The sequence below is a fragment of the Stylophora pistillata genome, chromosome 14 (assembly GCF_964205215.1).
Source record: "Stylophora pistillata chromosome 14, jaStyPist1.2, whole genome shotgun sequence".
Classification (NCBI taxonomy): Eukaryota; Metazoa; Cnidaria; class Anthozoa; order Scleractinia; family Pocilloporidae; genus Stylophora; species Stylophora pistillata.
In genome coordinates this window covers 1,215,001-1,235,000 of record NC_142532.1, presented here as the reverse complement: position 1 = coordinate 1,235,000, position 20,000 = coordinate 1,215,001, and the positions used below count along the sequence as shown (strand labels likewise).

Sequence of the window (20,000 nt, the reverse complement as noted above, 5' to 3'; positions counted from 1 at the left end):
CCTTAGATGTGTCTATATTCAAAGCCATCCAATTTTGAAGTGCCAAAATAAAGACATTCAATGGGAAATAGCTTCCCTCCCATTGATCAAGTGTACTTGAGGGTGTACTCAGTCTGGTAACATTGAACATCTGTCGGACCCCATCATTTGTGAACAGCAGGGTATATGAAAAGTAAAATGTTCAAAATAGTATCCTAGCCAATAAATACCTCTCTTTGGAGACCACTCTTCCAGGTTTTTTGTTTATGAGCCTCATAGTGGTTACCACTCTTCAGTTTCTGTGTTTTCACACATATTTGAAATATATTTGTAAAGCAGCTGTTTAAAGAAATGATTATGAAAATGCCATGAGAAGCTGATTGTAAAAAGATTCCCACATAAATTAATGACAATGTTCAAATTTATAATAATTTATGGCAGGCCACCTTAGAATATCTGCCAAGTTAGTATGTCCTTAGTGATTCATTGCTAAGGTGTAAAGTATGCTTTTTTGAGGATCCACACTGAAGTGTCTCAGATCTAGAGACAAGAAATAAACCTGAAAATTTCAGTTTGCAACATATTTAAATTTCTGTAACATTTGGGAAAGTTAATATGTAAGTTAGGAAAAACTATAAAATGCACCCCCCCCCCAGTCCTAAATTTGACCATGTAATGAAGGTGCTCATTAGAGGTTTCAGGGTATCTAACTGTGTTTTTGAATGCTAGTTTTATGATGACATTTATGTTGAGGGGAAAGTGGTAAAAGACACGAATTGATGGTAGAGACTAAAAGCAGGGGTATCATTAAGGGCTGGACAATAGACAAATCGACCAACTTTGAGCAAAATTTTGCCTGGATGTTTTCAAGCCAAGGCCTTCAATAAAACTCAAGTTGTTATAAAGGAGATATGCATCAATATGCTTGAGTGCAAAATCCTTATGCTCACCCACAAAATGTAATGACACCCCAGTAAAAGTGAAATGCATGTGCTATGATTATTGGTAGCTACCTTCTATGACTTCTTTTGTCCAAGGACACTTTTCAGGTCCTCCTTGTTGATGTATTGCCTGCTCTATTGTCCGCTCAAAAAGGATGTTGTTGCTGTCAGAATTTATTCTAAGACAAAAACAAATACAATTAAGCCTGGTATTCTGTAGTAACAATATTAACACTAAGACAAAAGTACAGTCAAACCTCGATTATCCGGACCTGTTGGGACTTAGGTAATCAGTCAGGATAATCGAAAATATGAATATTAATGAGACAATAATGTAAACAAAAGAGATGAAGATAAAAATCTGCTTTGATGACTCTCCGAGTGCTCGATCTTTTGAAAGCGGAGGAGGCAATGTTTTAAACGCACTTTTCCTGAATTTAGACATAATCTCTGAATTTTTTTTCCTCATAAAGTTTGGAAGATCAAAGCTCATTAATAATCATAAAAAAAACGGGACCAGAGAAAAAGTCCGGATAATCGAAAAGTCCGGTATAATCGAGGTTCGACTGTAACCACCATAAGGTGTTCACATAACATCTCAATATTTCAAGCAGCAGCTTAGACTCGGATTTCCTCGCTCAATCAAGATAAAGTAAAATATCTCTGAATCTAAAAACATATTACTCACTCTTCGTCAAGATAGAAACCACTAAAGTCATCTTTTTTCAAAAGGAGTTTGTACATTCTCCTCACAGTTCTCTAAAAGAATGAAAAAAAATTCAACAATCGGTTTGTCAAGTATGTCCTATTTCTACTCTCACGCTTTTTAAAAACCCTGGTTGTTTGAAGGCTAGATGATGTAGAGCAATCGACACAAGCACAATTAAAAATTAACCTTACCCATCTATGTGAATAAAACAGGCAAGGTCAAAAGGGTCCAAGAGAAAAAATGATTAAATGAATTTTCATACTAGATAATTCTCGTTGAAACAAAAGGGAGGAAAAAAACTTTTCTGGTAGACCTGTTTATGGTAAAGGATTATCAAGTAAATGTAACCACATCTAATCATGTCAAATGATTACCGCCGAAATAATTAAGTTAATTATGCATATAATTCGCGCGCCAAACATCTACTCAACATAAAAGAAAATCTTCCACGAAACAGAACTGATTCAAGCAAATTATGAACACATATCACATTATTCATGCTTATCAGTTATGTTTTTTTACTCACTCGACAAGCCGGTGGAACTACTACCGTCGTTCGCCTTTGTCTTCTGTTTTGGCGCCGACGGACGTTGGCTGCATTATTATCAACAGTTTGAAGACGGCCCTCGATCCGCTGAAGCGCTTCAGAGTGTTCTTTGTTGCTGCGCTCTTGCTGCTGCCGAAGCTTTACATTTTCGCTCGCCAGAGCGTGATTGCTCCGGATCAACTCCTCCAGCAGCACAATGCAATCGTCGGACACTTTATTCCTTTTTTCGCCGCTGGAACCACATCATGGTTTTGATCGTGCAATCGTCTTTCCGCCATATTCTTTTCTTACTTGCTTTAACTACGAATTAACGGTAAAATAACCACACTACAAGTGCTTCTCTCGGATGCTTTGTGATGCTTTGTTAACAAAGTAGTCAAACGGAATATTGAGGTTCAAAAAAGCGCGCGAATTAATATTTCTAAAACCAAACAACGACCTCCTGTTGACATATTGCCTCGTTGTGATGTTTATCGTACTGTGCCTAGCTAACGCTGGCCAGTACAAATGAAGACTCGAGTGTAATTGGAAGCAAGGAAACAGAAAGGCTGGAAAACACGAACTACACGTTCGAACTCTACTTGTTCAAGTAAACAGCTTCATACCGATACCAAAGTTTCAAAAGGGTTAGTTAAAAATATATCTGAAAATCTAGCCGTGTGTAGGTCAAGGATATCTTGTAACACAGGAAATTTACGTGTGATGCACGATCCTCGCAGTAGATAGCGCTAATTTAAGCAATAGCGATAATCAGACCTGAAAAAATGAGGCCTGTACGGGACTCGAACCACTGACCTCTGCGATACTAGTGCAGCGCTCTACCAATTGAGCTAACAAGCCAACTGGGAGCAGGCCGTTAAGTCGATTCGTAATAAACCCGTGAAAGTGATAAATCAGATACAATGAAATATATGAAGTTTATATATTTTGAACTGCGGTATTAGATACGTATGATGCACGATCCTCGCAGTAGATAGCGCTATTAGCTTAAATACTTGAAGCTGTTCACTGTTTCTTAGGTTCTGTATTTTTTTTTTTCAGGGAGTGAGGAATCTGCTCTTTTCCTGCCAAGACTTTTTCCCACAAGGGCACTGAAAGCTTTCTCGATGGCACATCATAGGTTGGCAGATGATGAGATGGCACATCTTGTCAGTCAGTGCTTTTGTTGTACTGCCAATGTGTATGTAAAATTGTCACCCTGTATGAATTGAAGCTTTGGACGAAGTCAACAGATTAATATGTATTTCTGTAAAATCAATACTGTCTGTCAGCTTCATAGGGAGATTTCCACAAATAACATTGTTTGTATATATGAAACAAAATTTACACTGATCCATGAAAATAAAAATTTCACAATACATATACAAAAAAAAAAAAAAAGAAAGAAAAAGACCAACTACAGAGAATAACCAAAAGTGCTAACCTCATTATAGTAATGCTTGATACAGACAGTTATTTTTTGTTGCCTTTATAGAGTGCTGGAAACACAAACTATTACGTATTCATTTTTATTGTTTGAATTATTTCTCTGAAATTCCCATTTATTGTGACAGTAACATGGGTGTAGAAAGCTTTCTCAATGGCATTTTGTAAGTTGGCAGGTGAAAAAGTGGCACATCTTGTAAATCAGTGCTTTCAAGTGACAGAAGTCTTTCTTTTACCCATTCTTTAATTGCATACCAATGCTTTTGATTAATAAAGCTATTTATTCAGTTTAATTGTAAATGACAGTTTCTTAGGATTTATTGTGACTTGACTTTTGGAGACATGAGCTATAGAACACATTATTTATATTGTAGACAATTTGTTCGGCCGAAGTCAAAATAATTTGTTAGTTTTGTGCAATATATGTTCGCAGTGTTTATGAAAATAAAATGTTATGTCTGTGGTAGGCAGAGGCCTGCCACTTTTGTTTGTCCGATTAGTTGTTTTAGTAAGGGTGGATTACATGAGCCGAGTTCACTGTTTGCTAGGATGGCATTATGTGGGCAGGCCAGCCTGACTCATGTAATCAGCCTCTAAGTGGATGATTGGCAGGCCTGTGGCCTGAATTATTATTTCCCTTGGATTTCTAGCAAAGGTAAATAGATCAATCACATTTAATTCCAGTTTCATTTACATTAAATTTTATTCTGAATACAGTTGAACCCAGTAAATGGGCCACCCTCAGGGAACTGGCAAATGGCCACTAAATAAGGGTTTTTATTTCTTTTTTTGTTAGATCCCAATGCAAATTTATAGCAAATGAACAGCTTTGCTCAATGAGCAAGGTAAATGTAAAGCAAATGTCAAATTTACGTCACACTTGCATGGAATTTTGTCAGGAACAAATACTTGAGTTTAGCTTCAGTTTATAGCTATTGCAAATTTAGTTCAAGCACACTTCTTTTTCAGCTTGAGGATAGTGTTTCAGAAGAAGACATTTCATTCCCAGCAGACAAGATGGATCACAGAAAGCTAATGGTATCATCTATAGGATAGTGAAAGAAAAACCATTGCAATCTGTGTCCCTTGCGAGGATTCGAACCTCCTGCAGTCAGCCTAGAGAAGGTGATCCCAGCTGTGAGGAGAGTTTCGTGCGCTCCTCTCAGTGCTTGTCTATTTTCGCGTCTCGAGGAGAGGTGCAGTGCAGATTGCCCATACTTTGTTCTTACCCTCTGGTACCTCGGCAATGATGTATCCGTATCGTTTTTATTTTTATGTTTTATGATTTTTTTATTTTCATTGATTGATACGAGCACTGAGCCGTTAAATAGGTCTCAAACCCGGAGGCTAGACAAGTCGGTTCTCGGCTGTAACCACCAGAGGACTGTGTCTGTGTTCAAGCGGGGATTTACTTTTCTCCGGCACCCTTGACATTCAAAGTCAAAGGAATACAAAAAGACTAAAGCCAGGTTGGAGAGTATCTGCTTTTTAACTGAACAACATTAAAAAATTATGGCATTTGCAGAACGGAATGGTGACTGTAGCTTAACTTGAGAGGGGCCACGAGAACTAATTGTTTATATCATATCAGTCAAAAATCAATTATCTCAGAAAAATTGCGCATCACCTTATCAGCTGGAAGACAAAAAAAAGTAAGAGCTGGGTCAATATTCATAAGGAACATCTGCTCTATCAGCTGGGCAGAGGAAGAAATTTGTGTGGACCTTTGTGATGATTCAAACCTCAATTTATTTAACATCGCTACCAAACGTTCTTATAGCAGAGCAGAAAGACAAACTTCTGGGTGGACGCATGTGAGGATTCAAACCTCAGGCTTTTTAATCAATATTCCTGGAAAGGAGAAAGATTGTAAGCCTTACATTTAATACGGAGAAAGAAATAAGCCACACGACAAAAGAAAACAAAGGCAAATAATATGAACCAGAAACATTACAAACTTGCCGCAATAGTGTACGAAGGTACTTTCTCAATGGGGCGTCCATGCCCCCACAGGCAGTAGACAACTCCGATCTCAAAAAATCTTCAGGGACTGAGTGCGAGGAAGTTTCAATGTTAATCGTCTCAAGCAACGTTCAATAGCAGTTATGTTCTCATGTAATAATTAAAGACGTAAAGATATATGTAGGTATGTATAAATACATACACATGACTTTTTTTATATTCAAATTAACTAACCTTCATAGTCAGATGAACTTGAAATTTCGTGAAATCACGGGTATTTGAAGTCGCCACGAAAGTATCTGTTAATTTCTTTCCGCTTATGCCTTTCGAAAGTTGAACGTGATTCGAAGCCATTAAAGCGCGCGCAGAAAACATGTCCTTTCTTGTCATCGCACTCCATGCGCTCTTTAAAGGAGATGCAAAAATGAAACCGTCGCTTTCAATAAGATGTTTCGACCCCAGAAAGAATTGTGAGCTCACGTTGCTGCACGTAAAACAAAATTTGCTCTTCTGGCTCATCAGTGCAAGTGTTGGCTGATTTGTGATGAATTTTCTGTTGACAGTTCAGATTACAATGAGACTATCTTTAATGCATGAATTAAAGATGTCAGAACAGCTATACTCATTTAAATCTCACCTTAAAGTCAACTTAAATGTATTTTAATGAAACACCCTCTTTTGTGCCAAAAAAGAAACCACTTAAAGGATACTGAAAGATTTGCGCTACTAAAGTTAAACTTATGTTCAATTAAAGATTCATTAAAGGTTAGAGTTAGCTTTCGGATATTTCATTTGACAATTAAAGACGATTAAAGCTTTACTCAACCTTTAAGACTGCTTTAGATTTTGCCTAAAGGCACTGAAATAAGAACATTCGTCCTGTGATAGTTCACTTCTATACTCTATATACCCTAATAGACACTATATACACTTTATACAGAATATAAACTTTATAAAATGGACACAGGGTGAATATACACTATATACAATTTTTGTATACATGTGTATATTCTGTATATTGATATCGCTATACTTATAAGTGTATTTATACAGTTTATACATTTTTGTATACATGTGTTATTCTGTATATTGATATCACTATAAATAGGTATATATTTATACAGTTTATACTTATAGGTTATTTCACGGTTGGTGAGCGCGTACGATTTTTATTCACACGTTGTGTAAAACAAACAAACGAGCGCAGCGAGATTGCTTAGAGATACACCAAATTGCGCTGATCAGATTACACTTCACCAAAATAAACCAATCTTTACGCGAACATAGCTACTTTTTTAAAAAAAAAAACTAAAAAATTACTCGATACCACGCTTATAACCAACCGCCTCCATTGAGCTAACCGCCTCCCGGTTAGCTCAATGGATAGAGCGCTGGACTGTAGTGCGGGAGGTCGAGGGTTCGAGCCCCGGCCGGACCAACACTCAAGGTCTTAAAATAAATGAGAAGAATTTGCTACCTTTCTATAATATCAAGAAATGGTTAGATATTCTAGTCTTCTCGGATAGGGACGAATAAATGGAGGTCCCGTCTCCTGCAGAGTTGGGGCAGGAGACGTTAATTTCCCACACACGAGATTACTGTGTGATGGACGTCCTCCCCTGGGGTGGGATGGGTGGGTTAGGACAGCAGGTCCACATCAGCTATTACAGCTGCCAATTAATCAACCTGCTTAAACAAATAAATGAACTTCAACTTCAAGATGGCTGACTCAGACTAATACGCCTTACGACACTAGACCACGTGACATGCGTTCGACTCTCGTCGACAAATTAATAAATCCGATCGTGTCGTTATGGAGCTACACCCTTTGTGTAAGCCACACAAAAATTAACTAGTATAGAGGTAGTGATGGTAAATGTTTATAAAACGTGTTCACTTTGCGTTAATAACCTGCCATCGCCAAACAAACCCCGATTTCCAAATGGAAAAAGGAAAAAACTTTGCCACGTGGCCAAAATAGTAGAGGACGACGGACTGGTATCTCCAGAACAAACAATATGCCTACCACATTTTGCCAGACAACTGCGAAAACTGTGCTATTGAAGGGGCAAAAATTCTTGCAAAACGAGTGAAACACCTAAACCAACCACTTATTACCCACTTCCTCTGGTAGATCCTGCAGCAAAAGGCTCACCACAGCGTTCCTTGGCCCAAAGCGATATCAATCGTACGCTCACCCACTGGAGAGACTTTCACCCTCACCAACATTGAGGTGAACAATCTTTTTAGATAGATGAATAGATGATCGATGGATAGGTAGATAAGTACTTTCTTATTAATAATACTTTACTGCCATATGGTTGAATATGTAGGCAAGAATTCAATAAATATCGATATAAGTAAACCTAAGGAAAACTAAGTATAAAGGATATAATTTGGCAATATAAATGTAAAGTAATTAAGAAATTTACCAGCCTTAATCCAAGAGGATATAATATATATGTATATAAAAAAGCTATTATTAAACCTATTTGTCTTACAACGTGGGGTCGCATAAGTGTGACAACAACATTGGGGTGTTTGATTTAGTTCAATAGAGCGTAGGAATACAAAACCAAAGTGATCACATCGGCTAGTCAGAAAAAAGGAAATTATCAGCGGCAGCCAATGAAAACTGAAACAAAAAGTCGACTGTCTAAAGCGCGGGAAAACGAGAGCGTCAATGTCGCGATCAATGTTAGTCTTGCACTTGACTGATTGTGAGAGTGGTGCGAGTTTATTGGACCAATCACAGAATGAAGTAAAGAGAAACCAATGCAATATTCAGTCACTTTCTACACACAACTGAAAAACTGTTCGATCACATCAACTGACATAATTAAAAGATAGCGCAGATAAGTTTGCAAAATTGCAATTGCTTTTAGAAAGCAAATTTCCATCTTCATGAATATCGGGAAAAACACTCAGTTGAAAACTCTCCAATCACATCAACTGAAATAATTAAAACAGAGCAAAGACAAGCTACACTGAATTTTGCAGAACCTAAAGTAGAAATTGCAATTGGTTTTAGAAAGCAAAATTCCTTCTTCATGAATATCCACAAGGCATCTCTATTGTCTCAAAATTCTCTCGTTTTTTAAATATCCATGATAAAATAAGTTAGTAAAATTACAAAATTCAAATTACAACAACGGTAATAATTTACATCGACCCTTCCATACAAGTTGGCTAAATTTATACATGAACATATTTATAATCGCTCGCCGCGTCCCAACTAACTTTTTCTTGATCATCCTCATTTGGCGCTGCGTCGTGAACACCCACTAATTTTGCAATTCGCTTGTTCCTTAAATACGCCAGATAATCATTTTCAGTTCGCGTCATTCTTCCGCATTTTTGTTTTAAATCAGAAGGCAAATCCGATCTTAAAGTGAGACCTTTAGCATACTTGTTGCCATATATTAACTGCATACTTGGTTTTTCTTCAAAACATTTTGTTCTAAGTTCTTGTTTCATTCGACGAAAGTTCGCTAGGTCGTCGTGAAAGCCTTTTCCTTCTTTTTCTATTCTCCACCAAAGAGTTTGGTTGAAGTGTTCGTAGAGCAACATGTCGGCTTTGTTCCACCGTTTAATGTTCTCTATTGTATCATCTGACAGTTCAGCGGCTTTATCCTTGTCTAGCCGTTCATTGGTTTTTACAAAAAGTATTTCTTCCAATTCCCAGCAAAGTAATCGCTTCATAAGAACCACAGATTCATCAAAATAGTCTGCAATTAAAACCAAATCAAACTCCTTTTCCAGGAATTCAATGTACTCTTTAATGGCTTTGGCATCCTGATAAAACTTGAAATCCAAACCCAGATCAAACATTTGTGGATTTCTGGCTAAAGTTGATTTTCTTATGTCGCTGAAACTAATTCCATTCCTTAGAAACGCTTTCAATGATTCTGTTGAGTTTCCCCCAAAACCAAACTTTCTCCCGATTTCCATGTAGTTAAAAGCTGACTCGAACTGTTTGACGGGGTTTCTAACGATCGTCACGTATTTGCTGGCGTCTCTAGGAAACAAATGGTTCATAGCTTTCTTATTAAATCTTGTGTGACTGCAAAGAAAATTCGGCCGAGTTCCATCGAAAGCAAGAGCTTGTCCAATTCGGAATCGCGTCGGCCATCCAATCAGCGTGTCCGAGCCAAGAACAAAGGAAAGATTGCGAGAATCGCCATAACGAAAGAAAATGTTCGCCAATGTGCTTGAACCTGCTTTGTGTGTCTTGAGAAAAAGAACGTGTTGTTCTGGGGGACAATTGGTGGTTGCTTCTATACTTGATTCTTCTGAAAAAAAAAATTAGTTTGTTAGAGGTTTTGGTGGGTGTAAGTCTCACTAAGTAGTTTTTGGTACTGTGCTGTATTTCATGAGCTTGCAATTGAGTTCAACTTGCAACTTACGTAAGGGGCTTCACTAAAAGGCAGTCTTATTAAAAGGACCACAAGTTTTTGTGTCCGTGGCCATGCTAGTTTCAAATAGCAACATTAAAAGGCTAATTATTTAGCACATGTAAAGACAGTTTTTGAAGCACAAGGATGGCAGAAAGGAAATTATATAAAAATACTCTCAATGACTGAGATTAAAATCAAACGGTTTCTGGAGCATACTTCCGTTGTCACCCCTCCCCCCCCCCCCCATGGCGTGTTCACAGGTTTCTGTGACAATGTGTCAGTTCCACAGTAATCCAGGTAGAGACCAAGCCTGGATCCTCTGCTCTTGTGTCTTACATATTAATCTTAAGTCAGCGCTTGACCTTAACCACTCAACTCCCACAAGTGATTACTGAACACGTAACTTCTTCCTATAATATCCATACATCTTCCAGGAAACAGGTAATGAGAACACTTAAACTAATCAAGTACAAGTTGTGATCTTGATCTACCACCAAAATCTCATGACTAACTTACTAGGAACTGTGCAGCAGTTAGAGGGGAGAATTCACCATCAAAAATAAGTGCCAAAGGGTTCATCATAAAGTAATAATAATACTAACTTTTATTTTAAGAGGGTGACACCAATTACTTTAAAGCATTCTCCCTAGTGGCCCCCTAAAACACCCACCTCCCCCCCCACCCCAGGGGAGGATATCCATCACACAGTAATCTCGTGTGTGGGTAATTAACGTCTCCTACCCCTAACCCTGCAGGAGACGGGACCTCCATTTATTCGTCCCTATCCAAGAAGACTAGAATATCTAACCATTTCTTGATGTTATAGAAAGGTAGCAAATTCTTCTCAATTATTTTAAGACCCTGAGTGTTGGTCCGGCTGGGGCTCGAACCCTCGACCTCCCGCACAACAGTCCAGCGCTCTATCCATTGAGCTAACTGGGAGGTGGTGTGAAAAGTGAAAACAAAGTGAAAACAATCAAATTTGCAAAGCTTTACAAAAACTTTAAGCAACATAGTCATAACAAAATAAAGATTAAACAGTTGGTTTATTAATAAAATTCAGTTGGTGTACAGCTCTTTGAGTCTTTACAATCTTACCTGGTACATGTCTTTGCACTGACGGAATTAATTGCAATTGAATAACTGCTGTAATTATTAACACAACTGAGAGGGCGATAATCAATATCTGTGTACAAAATAAAAAGGTGAAAATTTAGTCTCGTATATGCATGATCAACCCCTGTCCATGGTCACATGAAGTGACTAATTGTATCTCTAACAACCCATGAATAGGATTACCAGTCCATTTCAAGGTTACCCACAGCATTTCACTAGGCTTTGCTGACCATTCATCGATACTCAGTTGTACTCAGTTCCTACCTCTCTTGTACAAGTTGATACAGTGCACAAACAATATAGCATTCTAATACTAACTTCCAAGCACAAGGGCTAAACTAAAGATTATTTGCCCAAAGGTCATGGCAGTAGGGACCAAGTGCAGTGACAATCACTGTCACAATTAGTTGACAAATCATATTTGAAGAGTTCTATATGTGTGAAGTTTATAATAGTCCTGTTTCTACCACACTCCTAATCCTTAATAGACCTCCTTCCCACATTCAATGTTGGCTGAAAGTTCATGGAATCGCAATACAACATTGTTTTGGAAGGGAGGGGGGGATTGGGTCAACTAAACAAGGGAAAAAGAAATAAAATTGAAGTAATAGGGGGTTGAAAAGATCAATGTGTCAACAATTTTGTTACCAAATAAAATTCTATACTAAAACAAGTGAGAGTCATCATTCCTAGCTGCTGCTCAAGCAAGCCAGGTTTAAGTAAGTAGTTGAATATAGGTCACTTGGACTTAACTTGTTTACTTTCAATTTGCAGCCCTTTAAGAACAAAAATAAACGGCTTATGACCTTTTCTGGGGAAACACTCTGTACAGCAAAATCCAATGACATAGGAACAAATCAGAATGCATGGATTTACCTCAAGACTACTATGTCATGTAATCCAGTAGCAGTGGTTGATTTGCAATTCAATGTAAAGACATTCTTTGAGATGGGGGGAATTCCAAAGAAAGAAGACTGGGATTGTAAGTGAACAAAAGGGAACATTTTAATGGAGAGGGGGAATGGTCAAGAGGCCCTAATGAATTCCTGCATTTAGATCACCACTTAGAAAGAGGCAAATGAAATTCAAGACTCTTGCTCAAAAACAATTTAACACATGCCTGTTTTGAACTGAAAATTTTGATCCTAATAAAAAGGATTTCTACAGTGCCGCATCGATAGGCTCGTGGTGCTTTACAACTGAATATTTCACACTGAAAATTTGTAGATTACAAATTACATCTGATTCAATAATAAAACACAAATATATAAAAGAATAAGTTCAAAATTTGTATATAAAAATTAAGATTAAAATTAAAAGTAAGGATTAAAAATTAAAATTCTCGTTGCAATATTTAGGCTCCTGGGTTCAAATGCAAACAATAAGGCTAATGTCTCTTGCAATGCATCATATACCTTCATTTATGAAACACCAATGAAATACAAGGTGACCTTTTGAACAAAAATATATCTTTACGAGTGAAAAAATCATGTTACCTTCAATGCGACAAGATCACAATTGTTAAGCTTAAAAAACAAATTGCCCCTTTTGCAGTGATGCCTTTTACAGCAGCCCCTTTGACAAAGTAATGTTTTGATCACTTTGAAACTTCAACATCCCTCCCCCCCTGGTATTTGAACTTTTACAGATGGGTTTGGTCACATCACAGTTCCCCCCACACCAAAACTGTGTTCATATGTCCAACTTAAAGAACCAAATTTCAGGGTCAGTTTTTTGTTGAAGGCAAAAAACACCTCCATACTAAAAGATAAAAAATTAATGTATTCTGCTGGAAAAACTTGATATGTTGCCAAACTCATTGCTCAACAAAAAAAAAAACAAAAATAAGTAGAAGAAGACCTTGCATGAGCCCCACATTGTTCTAATTTTTTTTTTGTTTTTTTTGTACTGTTTGCAAAAAAGAGAGTGGTAAAAAGAATCTCCCTGAGGAGTTGGATGTATGCATCAGTTAGTTCATTATTTTATCAAGAACAAAAAAAGAGAGAGGAATCTCTCTGAGGAATCTCAGAGGAATCCTCTCAAATGTGAATACAGGAAAACACTATAAAGTAACTATAACATAGTTAAAAAAAGGGCTACAATACACCATTGCGAAGGTAGCCATTAAGTTGTTATGTTAGTGGCTATCTCAACATCTACAGTGTAGCTGTAAAGTCAGTGTATCAGTGGGTATCTCAAGGTCTACAATATATAACACAAAAGTAGCTTGTAAGTGACATAATACGTATGATGGACGATCCTCGCAGTAGATAGCGCTATTTGAGCAATAGTGAAATTCAGACCTGAAAAAAATCAGGCCTGTACGGGACTCGAACCACTGACCTCTGCGATACTAGTGCAGCGCTCTAACCAATTGAGCTAACAAGCCAACTGAGGCCTGATTTTTTTCAGGTCTGAATTTCGCTATTGCTCAAATAGCGCTATCTACTGCGAGGATCGTCCATCATACGTATCAAATACCGCAGTTCAAAATATATGATTTTCATATATTTATTCTATCTCATTTATCACTTTCACGGGTTCATTACGAATCAACTTAACGGCCTGCTCTCAGTTGGCTTGTTAGCTCAATTGGTTAGAGCGCTGCACTAGTATCGCAGAGGTCAGTGGTTCGAGTCCCGTACAGGCCTGATTTTTTTCAGGTCTGAATTTCGCTATTGCTCAAATAGCGCTATCTACTGCGAGGATCGTCCATCATACGTATCAAATACCGCAGTTCAAAATATATGATTTTCATATATTTATTCTATCTCAAGTGACATAATGTTAGCTAGCTAGTGCCTACCTCCACCTTGGTAATATATATTTTAAAGTTAACATTCTTAGAGACTTACTGACCGAAAGACAATTGAAATTTTATATATATTAAGGCCAACAAAACAACAAGATTTGTTATTATCATAATTCCCATCAATGGTGATGGACAAAACACAGACTGCAGTCCAATCACTACCCTAATGGAGTATACTAAAATGGACCAAGCTATAACCAAAACAAACATTTTAAGTCCTGCCTTTTAAATATTCTCACAACAAATAAAGTCAAGAAACAATGCAAAAAAAGATGACTATTCAAAAAGTATGACAAAGATTCAGGTCTGTGTGATGTTTTTTGCCTAGATATTCAAAGAAATGTTTCGCCCAAATCTATACGGCTTTTCATGTTTGTACATGCCCCTCTGATGGGGGGCACAAGTATGGTGGCCAGAAGCTAACAAAAACATATGTCATATGTACATAGCCTTTAATCTTCTTCTGAAGGACTGTTCAGATTGCAAAATCTCAGCAGATAAGTCACTTTTTTAAACCTACATGACAGGGTTCTTAGCTGCCATTTAAATACGGTGTCACACAAAAGCTTAGAAATTCAAACTTGCTATATCACAAGAGAAAAAACTCTCTCAGACTGAACATTTGTGAAAAGATAAGTATTCACCTTCTTTAACAACGAACCAAACTAAAATCTCGAAAGGATTGATAATTCCTGATTTTTTAATCTTTAAGACCTCACAATCAAGAATAGCTCCAAGTCACATTACTTCCCTCACTATCAGTGATGTAGTAAGGCAAAATATCAATAATACTCATTGTTTCATGCATCACTACTGTAGATTGAAGCACCCTGATATTTCCCATCTGCATCAGACATTCATCACAGTCAGCCATTTTTAGTATTTTACAGCACACGTAGCAGGGTAATCAAAAGTGAACACAACAATTAAGCAATAGCGCACATTTTTCTGGGCTCTGTAATGGAATCAAGTCTCACTGGAAGTTGGGAAAACACAAAGGAAAGGAATCACAAGCTGAAAGCAAGGCAAGTGATCACATAAAAAGCTCTCTGAACAGTTTTACTACATTTACACATTTACAATATGGTTTACTGCATTTACGAAGGCTTCTAAGGTTAACAGTGCATCCACAAAAGCACCAGGCAGTCGTGCTACATGCCCTTTCTCCGACTTCTATGAAACTTTGCCTGTTCAAAGGGTCTACCCCAAAACTGAAACACAAACTGGTTTCTGTTTTCCTGGAGAAGATACCCACTTTAATGATATTTAACCAGTTACTCTGGGGGTGGGCATACATCTGTACATATCCGTACATCCCTTGTAAATGCATTCTTAGAGTCACAATTACATGACAGGTGTAGTTGAGGGAAGCTTGTCACAGTTGCAGATTTCAAAAGGCATCAAAAAGAGGGCAGTGCCCAAAAATGTTTTTGATGGTTTTCAGAGATGAAATAATGGATTATTGAGGGGCACTAAAATTAGAGTTGCAGCTTTCTGGCAAAGGGAGATACTTGACCTCAAATTTTTCAAATATTTAAAAGAATCATACATACGTATGATGCATGATCCTTCGCAGTAGATTGCTACTGGTATAAGCATGGTTTTTGTGGTATTGAAAAGAACTAGAGGTTGTTTTAATGGTGCAAGAGGGTAGTTTTGCAGAATATTTGTCTCACATGCAAAACAGAAAACTTGCTGCATCCCATGTATTTATGAGTACCCTGTTTCACAGGAGAAAGATGATCCAAGAGTATATTTTCTAATTAACATTCAACTCATAATTGAAAGGTAACAAGTAATAATATTTAGATACTAGTGTATTTAAAAGATAGTAATGCTGCGGCACACTTTGCTGAAAACAGATATTGATATAATTTATGCAGTGACTCATCTTCCTGCGTGTTAGGGACTAGCTCAAAAGCATCATGGTTCCCCTCTCCTCTAGGCTCCAACAATTATTACCTGTTTCTTTTAATTTTGCCTGTTAATTGCAAATAATTTTTTTATTTTATTGCAATTCAACTTTTTGAGACTTCCGTTTTAGGATATTCCATCATTCTGTATCTTAAGATCTTCCACCTATCTGCCGATCCACCGTTAAATCATCCTCATGAATAACTCAAGGTATACCAGCTTCACAAATTAAGCGGTCCTTTTTGGCAAAAGTCGTTCATTCAAACAGTAAAATGCTCCCCTTTCAAAGAATAAAGTTTCCTCAAACCTTATTTGATGTGCAGATCACATCTATTGAGACATTTCTGAGAGGAAAACTTTTGATTTCAATTATTGCGTCAGTGGATGCCACCATGAAATTGTCTCGATATGTTATTGATGTTCTGTAGTGTCACGTAAGGCAAGAACCGAAACGATTATATCGACACATCTACACAATTTTCTGATTTAAACGGTAAAATGCTCTTTCTTCAGAGATAAAAATTCTCCCCCAAGTTTCATGATATACTGATCACACCCACTATATTACTTCTGCAAGGAAAACTTGTGTTAAATCACGCACATTCCTGAAATGATTGTGAGATGTTTATCACTTTCTTCTGTCTTCCATACTGTCACAGCAACCGAGAACTGAGAACATTGTGTGCTAGTATCTACAATCCGAAAAAAACATAAATGAACAGAAGGAGAGAGCTAAGCTTTGTATCGAGTGCGAATGACAAACTGGAAAAAAAAAAAAAAGAAAAAAAAAGCAGCATCGGAAAACATCAGGTCAAAATGTTGGGTTGGGGTCGAAATTTTACTGTTGCACTCGCTAAAGCACTTACAGATCTCGACAACATACTTATAAATTTGCCTCGTACAGGAGGCATTAGCCACATTATTATATCCTCCATGTAAATATTCTAGAACTCACCAGAAATAGCTTCATTCTGTTAATCATTTTGCGGCAAAATCAAACTAAAAAAAGGGAAAGGAATTGAACAATCAGTCCCTTCTCATTAGTGTGACAAGGAAAACTACAAACTGAAATGAAAGCAGAATTACAAAACAAAACAAAAAAATATCTGTTGAATTGCAACAACTCACTCAGCCAGCCAAATCATAGCGGGTCAAGACCAGCTTGCGCAAAACGCCCACGATTATCATGATGTTGTCATAGAAATAGTATATACCACAACCAAGGGATAATTTACCCGGCAGAACTGGCTGAAAAAATCGCTTACAAATTCAAAAACTTGCACATAATTGTGATGGGAGTTCGAAATTTGTAAGGTTTTGGTTTTGTTTATTCCGGCAAATTATTTGAAATGCTGTGGCCAAATGCTTGGCAGCCAGGTGCAGTCTCAAATGTACTAAATGTGCAGCAGTTAGAAATTTCCACCAAAAGTGCCCCTGAAAACTTAATACAAAGCTATTGAGTATTTTCGGTGTTGGTTTAGAAACGCGATTCAAGGAATTGTGTTGGTTTTTCGGTGGTCAAGGTTGGAGATACCATACTAAAGAGCACATTTAAACCCGTAGTAGAAAGCTTGGTTTCATTAAAACAGGTGTAATGGAGCATTGCCTTAGAGACCACTGTGGTGTAAGGGTAACCTACGTCAGAACAGCTTCAAGTTCAGTAAATATAGAGGGAAACAAGAAAGCCTCAAGTAAACCTACTGAGAAAATTCGATGTTTGTTTAAATATGCCAAGTGATTCTACAATTATTTTGGATTTTGGTGGACAAATTTATCGAGTTTATCGAACCACAAAAGCGTATAAATTTCTAACTGTGTGGAATTTCGAAGTGCTGACCACCGAGAGATATCAACGAATGCACAAGCTCGGAGAATTTGTCCAATGAACAAAAAATCAATTTTTGGAATCACTTGACATTTCTAAGCCAATATCTGATATTTTTAAGAAGTTTGAAAGAACCTTTCATTTGAAGTTCTGTGAAAATTTCTTACTGCTGGGCATTTAGTCTACTCATGACATGTCGAGCCTGCGCCGCAGACACTCAGCTCAGCCACAGGGCTTGCTGAAATCTTCAAGCAGTGAGTGAGAATCAAAGCAATAAAAAGCGATAAAGAGTTTACCTTTCTAAAGAAACTGGTAACAGCGTTATTTTGGTTTCATAAACTAAGTTAATAATGTAAGCCACCATGAAGAGTTTTGAAGCTGATGTTTTGAGCGTTACTTCTTCAGAGTGAATAGGGAGATAACAAAACATGGAGCCCTACTCCATGGAGTACCCTATGGAGTACCTGGATGGAGTACCCCTAACAATCATGTATTAGTCAAATAAAATACTTTATGAACATGGAGAATCGGTTAGATGTACATATCCTGATAAACCACCGCCCAGTTAGCCCAATGGATAGTGCGCTGGACTGTTGTGCGGGAGGTTGGGGGTTTGAGCCCTGGCCGGACCAACACTCAAGGTCTTAAAATAATTGAGAAGAATATGCTACCTTTCTATAACATCAAGAAATGGTTAGATATTCTAGTCTTCTCGGATTGGGACGAATAAATGGAGGTCCCGTCTCCTGCAAGGTTGGGGGTAGGAGACGTTAATTTCCCACGCACATTACTGTGTGATGGATGTCCTCCCCTGGGGTGGGATGGATGTCCTCCCCTGGGGTGGGATGGGTGGGTACAAAAGGGGTTTGGTTTCAATTGGGACAAAAGTTCTGTTCCTTACTCCTACCATTCCCATGACGAATGAATTAAATTCAAATAAACTCAAATTCGAATATATTTTGAGCTTGTAAGCTCTCCGATTGTCGTAGTTCAATGTGGTACACGAATTGACCACAATCTTGAAATTAACATTAAACTGCTGAACACTTCCAACAGAAAGCTTTACTGTAGCTACTTGTAGCTAGCATCCATGAATGTTATCGTTAATAGGCCAACTATCATCTATTTTCATATTATCTTCAAGAGGCCAAAAGGACAGACAACCTTCATTCTGCAATGGGTTTTACATCTTCCAAAATACCTGTCTATGTGTGGCGTCTTTATAAGTGTGGCTCTCCATCTAATAATAACACATGATGGCCTCATGGGTTTCTTAATTGTGCGAAACGATGAGGATACAAGCTTACATTTGTAGGTTGAGACTTAAAAAGGTCATCCCTATCTTTAAACTGAGCTTCTCCTCACCCATCTATTTGTAGCGCAATAAAACTGAGGTATGTAAACAAACCAAAAAAAAAAAAAACGGGTCAGCAAATAAATCCGACTGGGGTTGTTGATCTGGGAAATGCAGTAAGCTTAAATATTTTACCTCGTGCAGAAATCGAAACAGTGGGTTTTGTTCATCACATGGAGTTGTTTGTCTTCTCGTCAAAGGACTCATTACACAGCGGTAAAACCAAAATGGAGGAACCAGTAAGACTGAGAGCCGTAGTCACCTGTCCCCCAAAAAACTGGACTGTATCGAAATGTGACATTCGGAGAGCTCGATATATTTTAGGATATGTACATCTACACGATTCCCCACGTTCATAAAATATTTTACTTGACCACTACATGATTTTTAGGGGTACTCCATTAAGGTACTCCATAGGGTACTCCATGGAGTAGGGCTCCGCGTTTTATCATCTCCCGAGTGAATCAGTAAAATGTGACAAGAAGAGCAGATCAACAAAATTAAACGGTTAAAGTCATTAGCAGAACTTAGACTGTATGTGCACGGAATTTTAAAACGTAGCCTTTTTCAATCGTAGCATTTCTGGTCTATAATGATCATTGTGCGGTTCGACGGCAAATGATTTCGCATGCATTTCTAGAATTAAGAACAAAGAATTCATTATCCCAAATAGACGTTACCATCGAAAAAGAGGAGAAAGGAGAAAGAGTGCGTAAAAAGGAGGCTGTTTACTCGCCACAGAGCACTCACAATTTAACAAATTAACATAATCATGTCGGCTTACATGTAAAGCTCGACGAATCGTGCTAAATGCCGCGTGCGTGATCATGTTGTTCGTCCAGTGGAACAAAGAGATTGATATTCGATTTTGCTTACCAGAAAAGAAGCTTGGTGTAGTGACAGAAACAAACTGTTTTTCCCCCTTACACAACCTCGGCGAAATACAACCTGACACAATTTAATATTGGCCCTTCATGGCCGCTCATAGATAAAGCGTTCATGGCGTAACAACTAATACA

At 37.7% G+C, this 20,000-nt stretch overlaps 1 protein-coding gene, 1 long non-coding RNA gene and 1 pseudogene across 4 annotated transcripts in view; 1 reads left to right on the top strand and 2 right to left on the bottom strand.

Annotated features, from left to right (window-relative positions):
- Window positions 1–2,454, bottom strand: part of LOC148716069 (uncharacterized) — a 3,758-nt pseudogene extending 1,304 nt beyond the window's left edge. The window contains exons 1-4 of the transcript XR_015995361.1: window positions 2,156–2,454; window positions 1,609–1,679; window positions 993–1,099; window positions 210–318 (exon numbers count right to left, since the gene is read on the bottom strand). The product of XR_015995361.1 is annotated as an uncharacterized LOC148716069 (transcript). The remainder of the gene's footprint in view (window positions 1–209; window positions 319–992; window positions 1,100–1,608; window positions 1,680–2,155) is intronic.
- Window positions 2,455–2,669: 215 nt separating this feature from the next.
- LOC148716068 (uncharacterized) lies at window positions 2,670–4,092 on the top strand. Its single transcript, XR_015995362.1, has 2 exons — window positions 2,670–2,802; window positions 3,218–4,092. It is a non-coding gene; the product is annotated as an uncharacterized LOC148716068 (long non-coding RNA).
- A 1,307-nt stretch (window positions 4,093–5,399) lies between these two features.
- Window positions 5,400–19,986, bottom strand: LOC148716067 (galactose-3-O-sulfotransferase 2-like). 2 transcript variants are annotated; one of them, XM_088745142.1, is made up of 4 exons: window positions 19,858–19,986; window positions 16,758–16,801; window positions 11,059–11,146; window positions 5,400–9,855 (listed from the first exon to the last, which is right to left on the bottom strand). In XM_088745142.1, exons 2-4 carry the CDS (start codon window positions 16,782–16,784, stop codon window positions 8,759–8,761), a joined length of 1,212 nt encoding a protein of 403 aa, XP_088601268.1. In that variant the 5' UTR covers window positions 16,785–16,801; window positions 19,858–19,986; the 3' UTR covers window positions 5,400–8,758. The 2 variants fall into 2 exon arrangements, with proteins under 2 accessions (XP_088601268.1, XP_088601269.1); XM_088745143.1 differs by lacking the exon at window positions 19,858–19,986 and adding an exon at window positions 19,766–19,781.
- Window positions 19,987–20,000: the final 14 nt, after the last annotated feature.

Bases quoted from the DNA above. Each gene is read 5' to 3' on its own strand.
- LOC148716067 (XM_088745142.1), bottom strand. From the start codon at position 16,784: ATGATTAACAGAATGAAGCTATTTCTG. The intron at 11,147-16,757 runs GTGAGTTCTAGA...TTTTGTACACAG, and splicing joins ACAGAATGAAGCTATTTCTG to ATATTGATTATCGCCCTCTC. The intron at 9,856-11,058 runs GTAAGATTGTAA...TTTTTTTTTCAG, and splicing joins AGTGCAAAGACATGTACCAG to AAGAATCAAGTATAGAAGCA.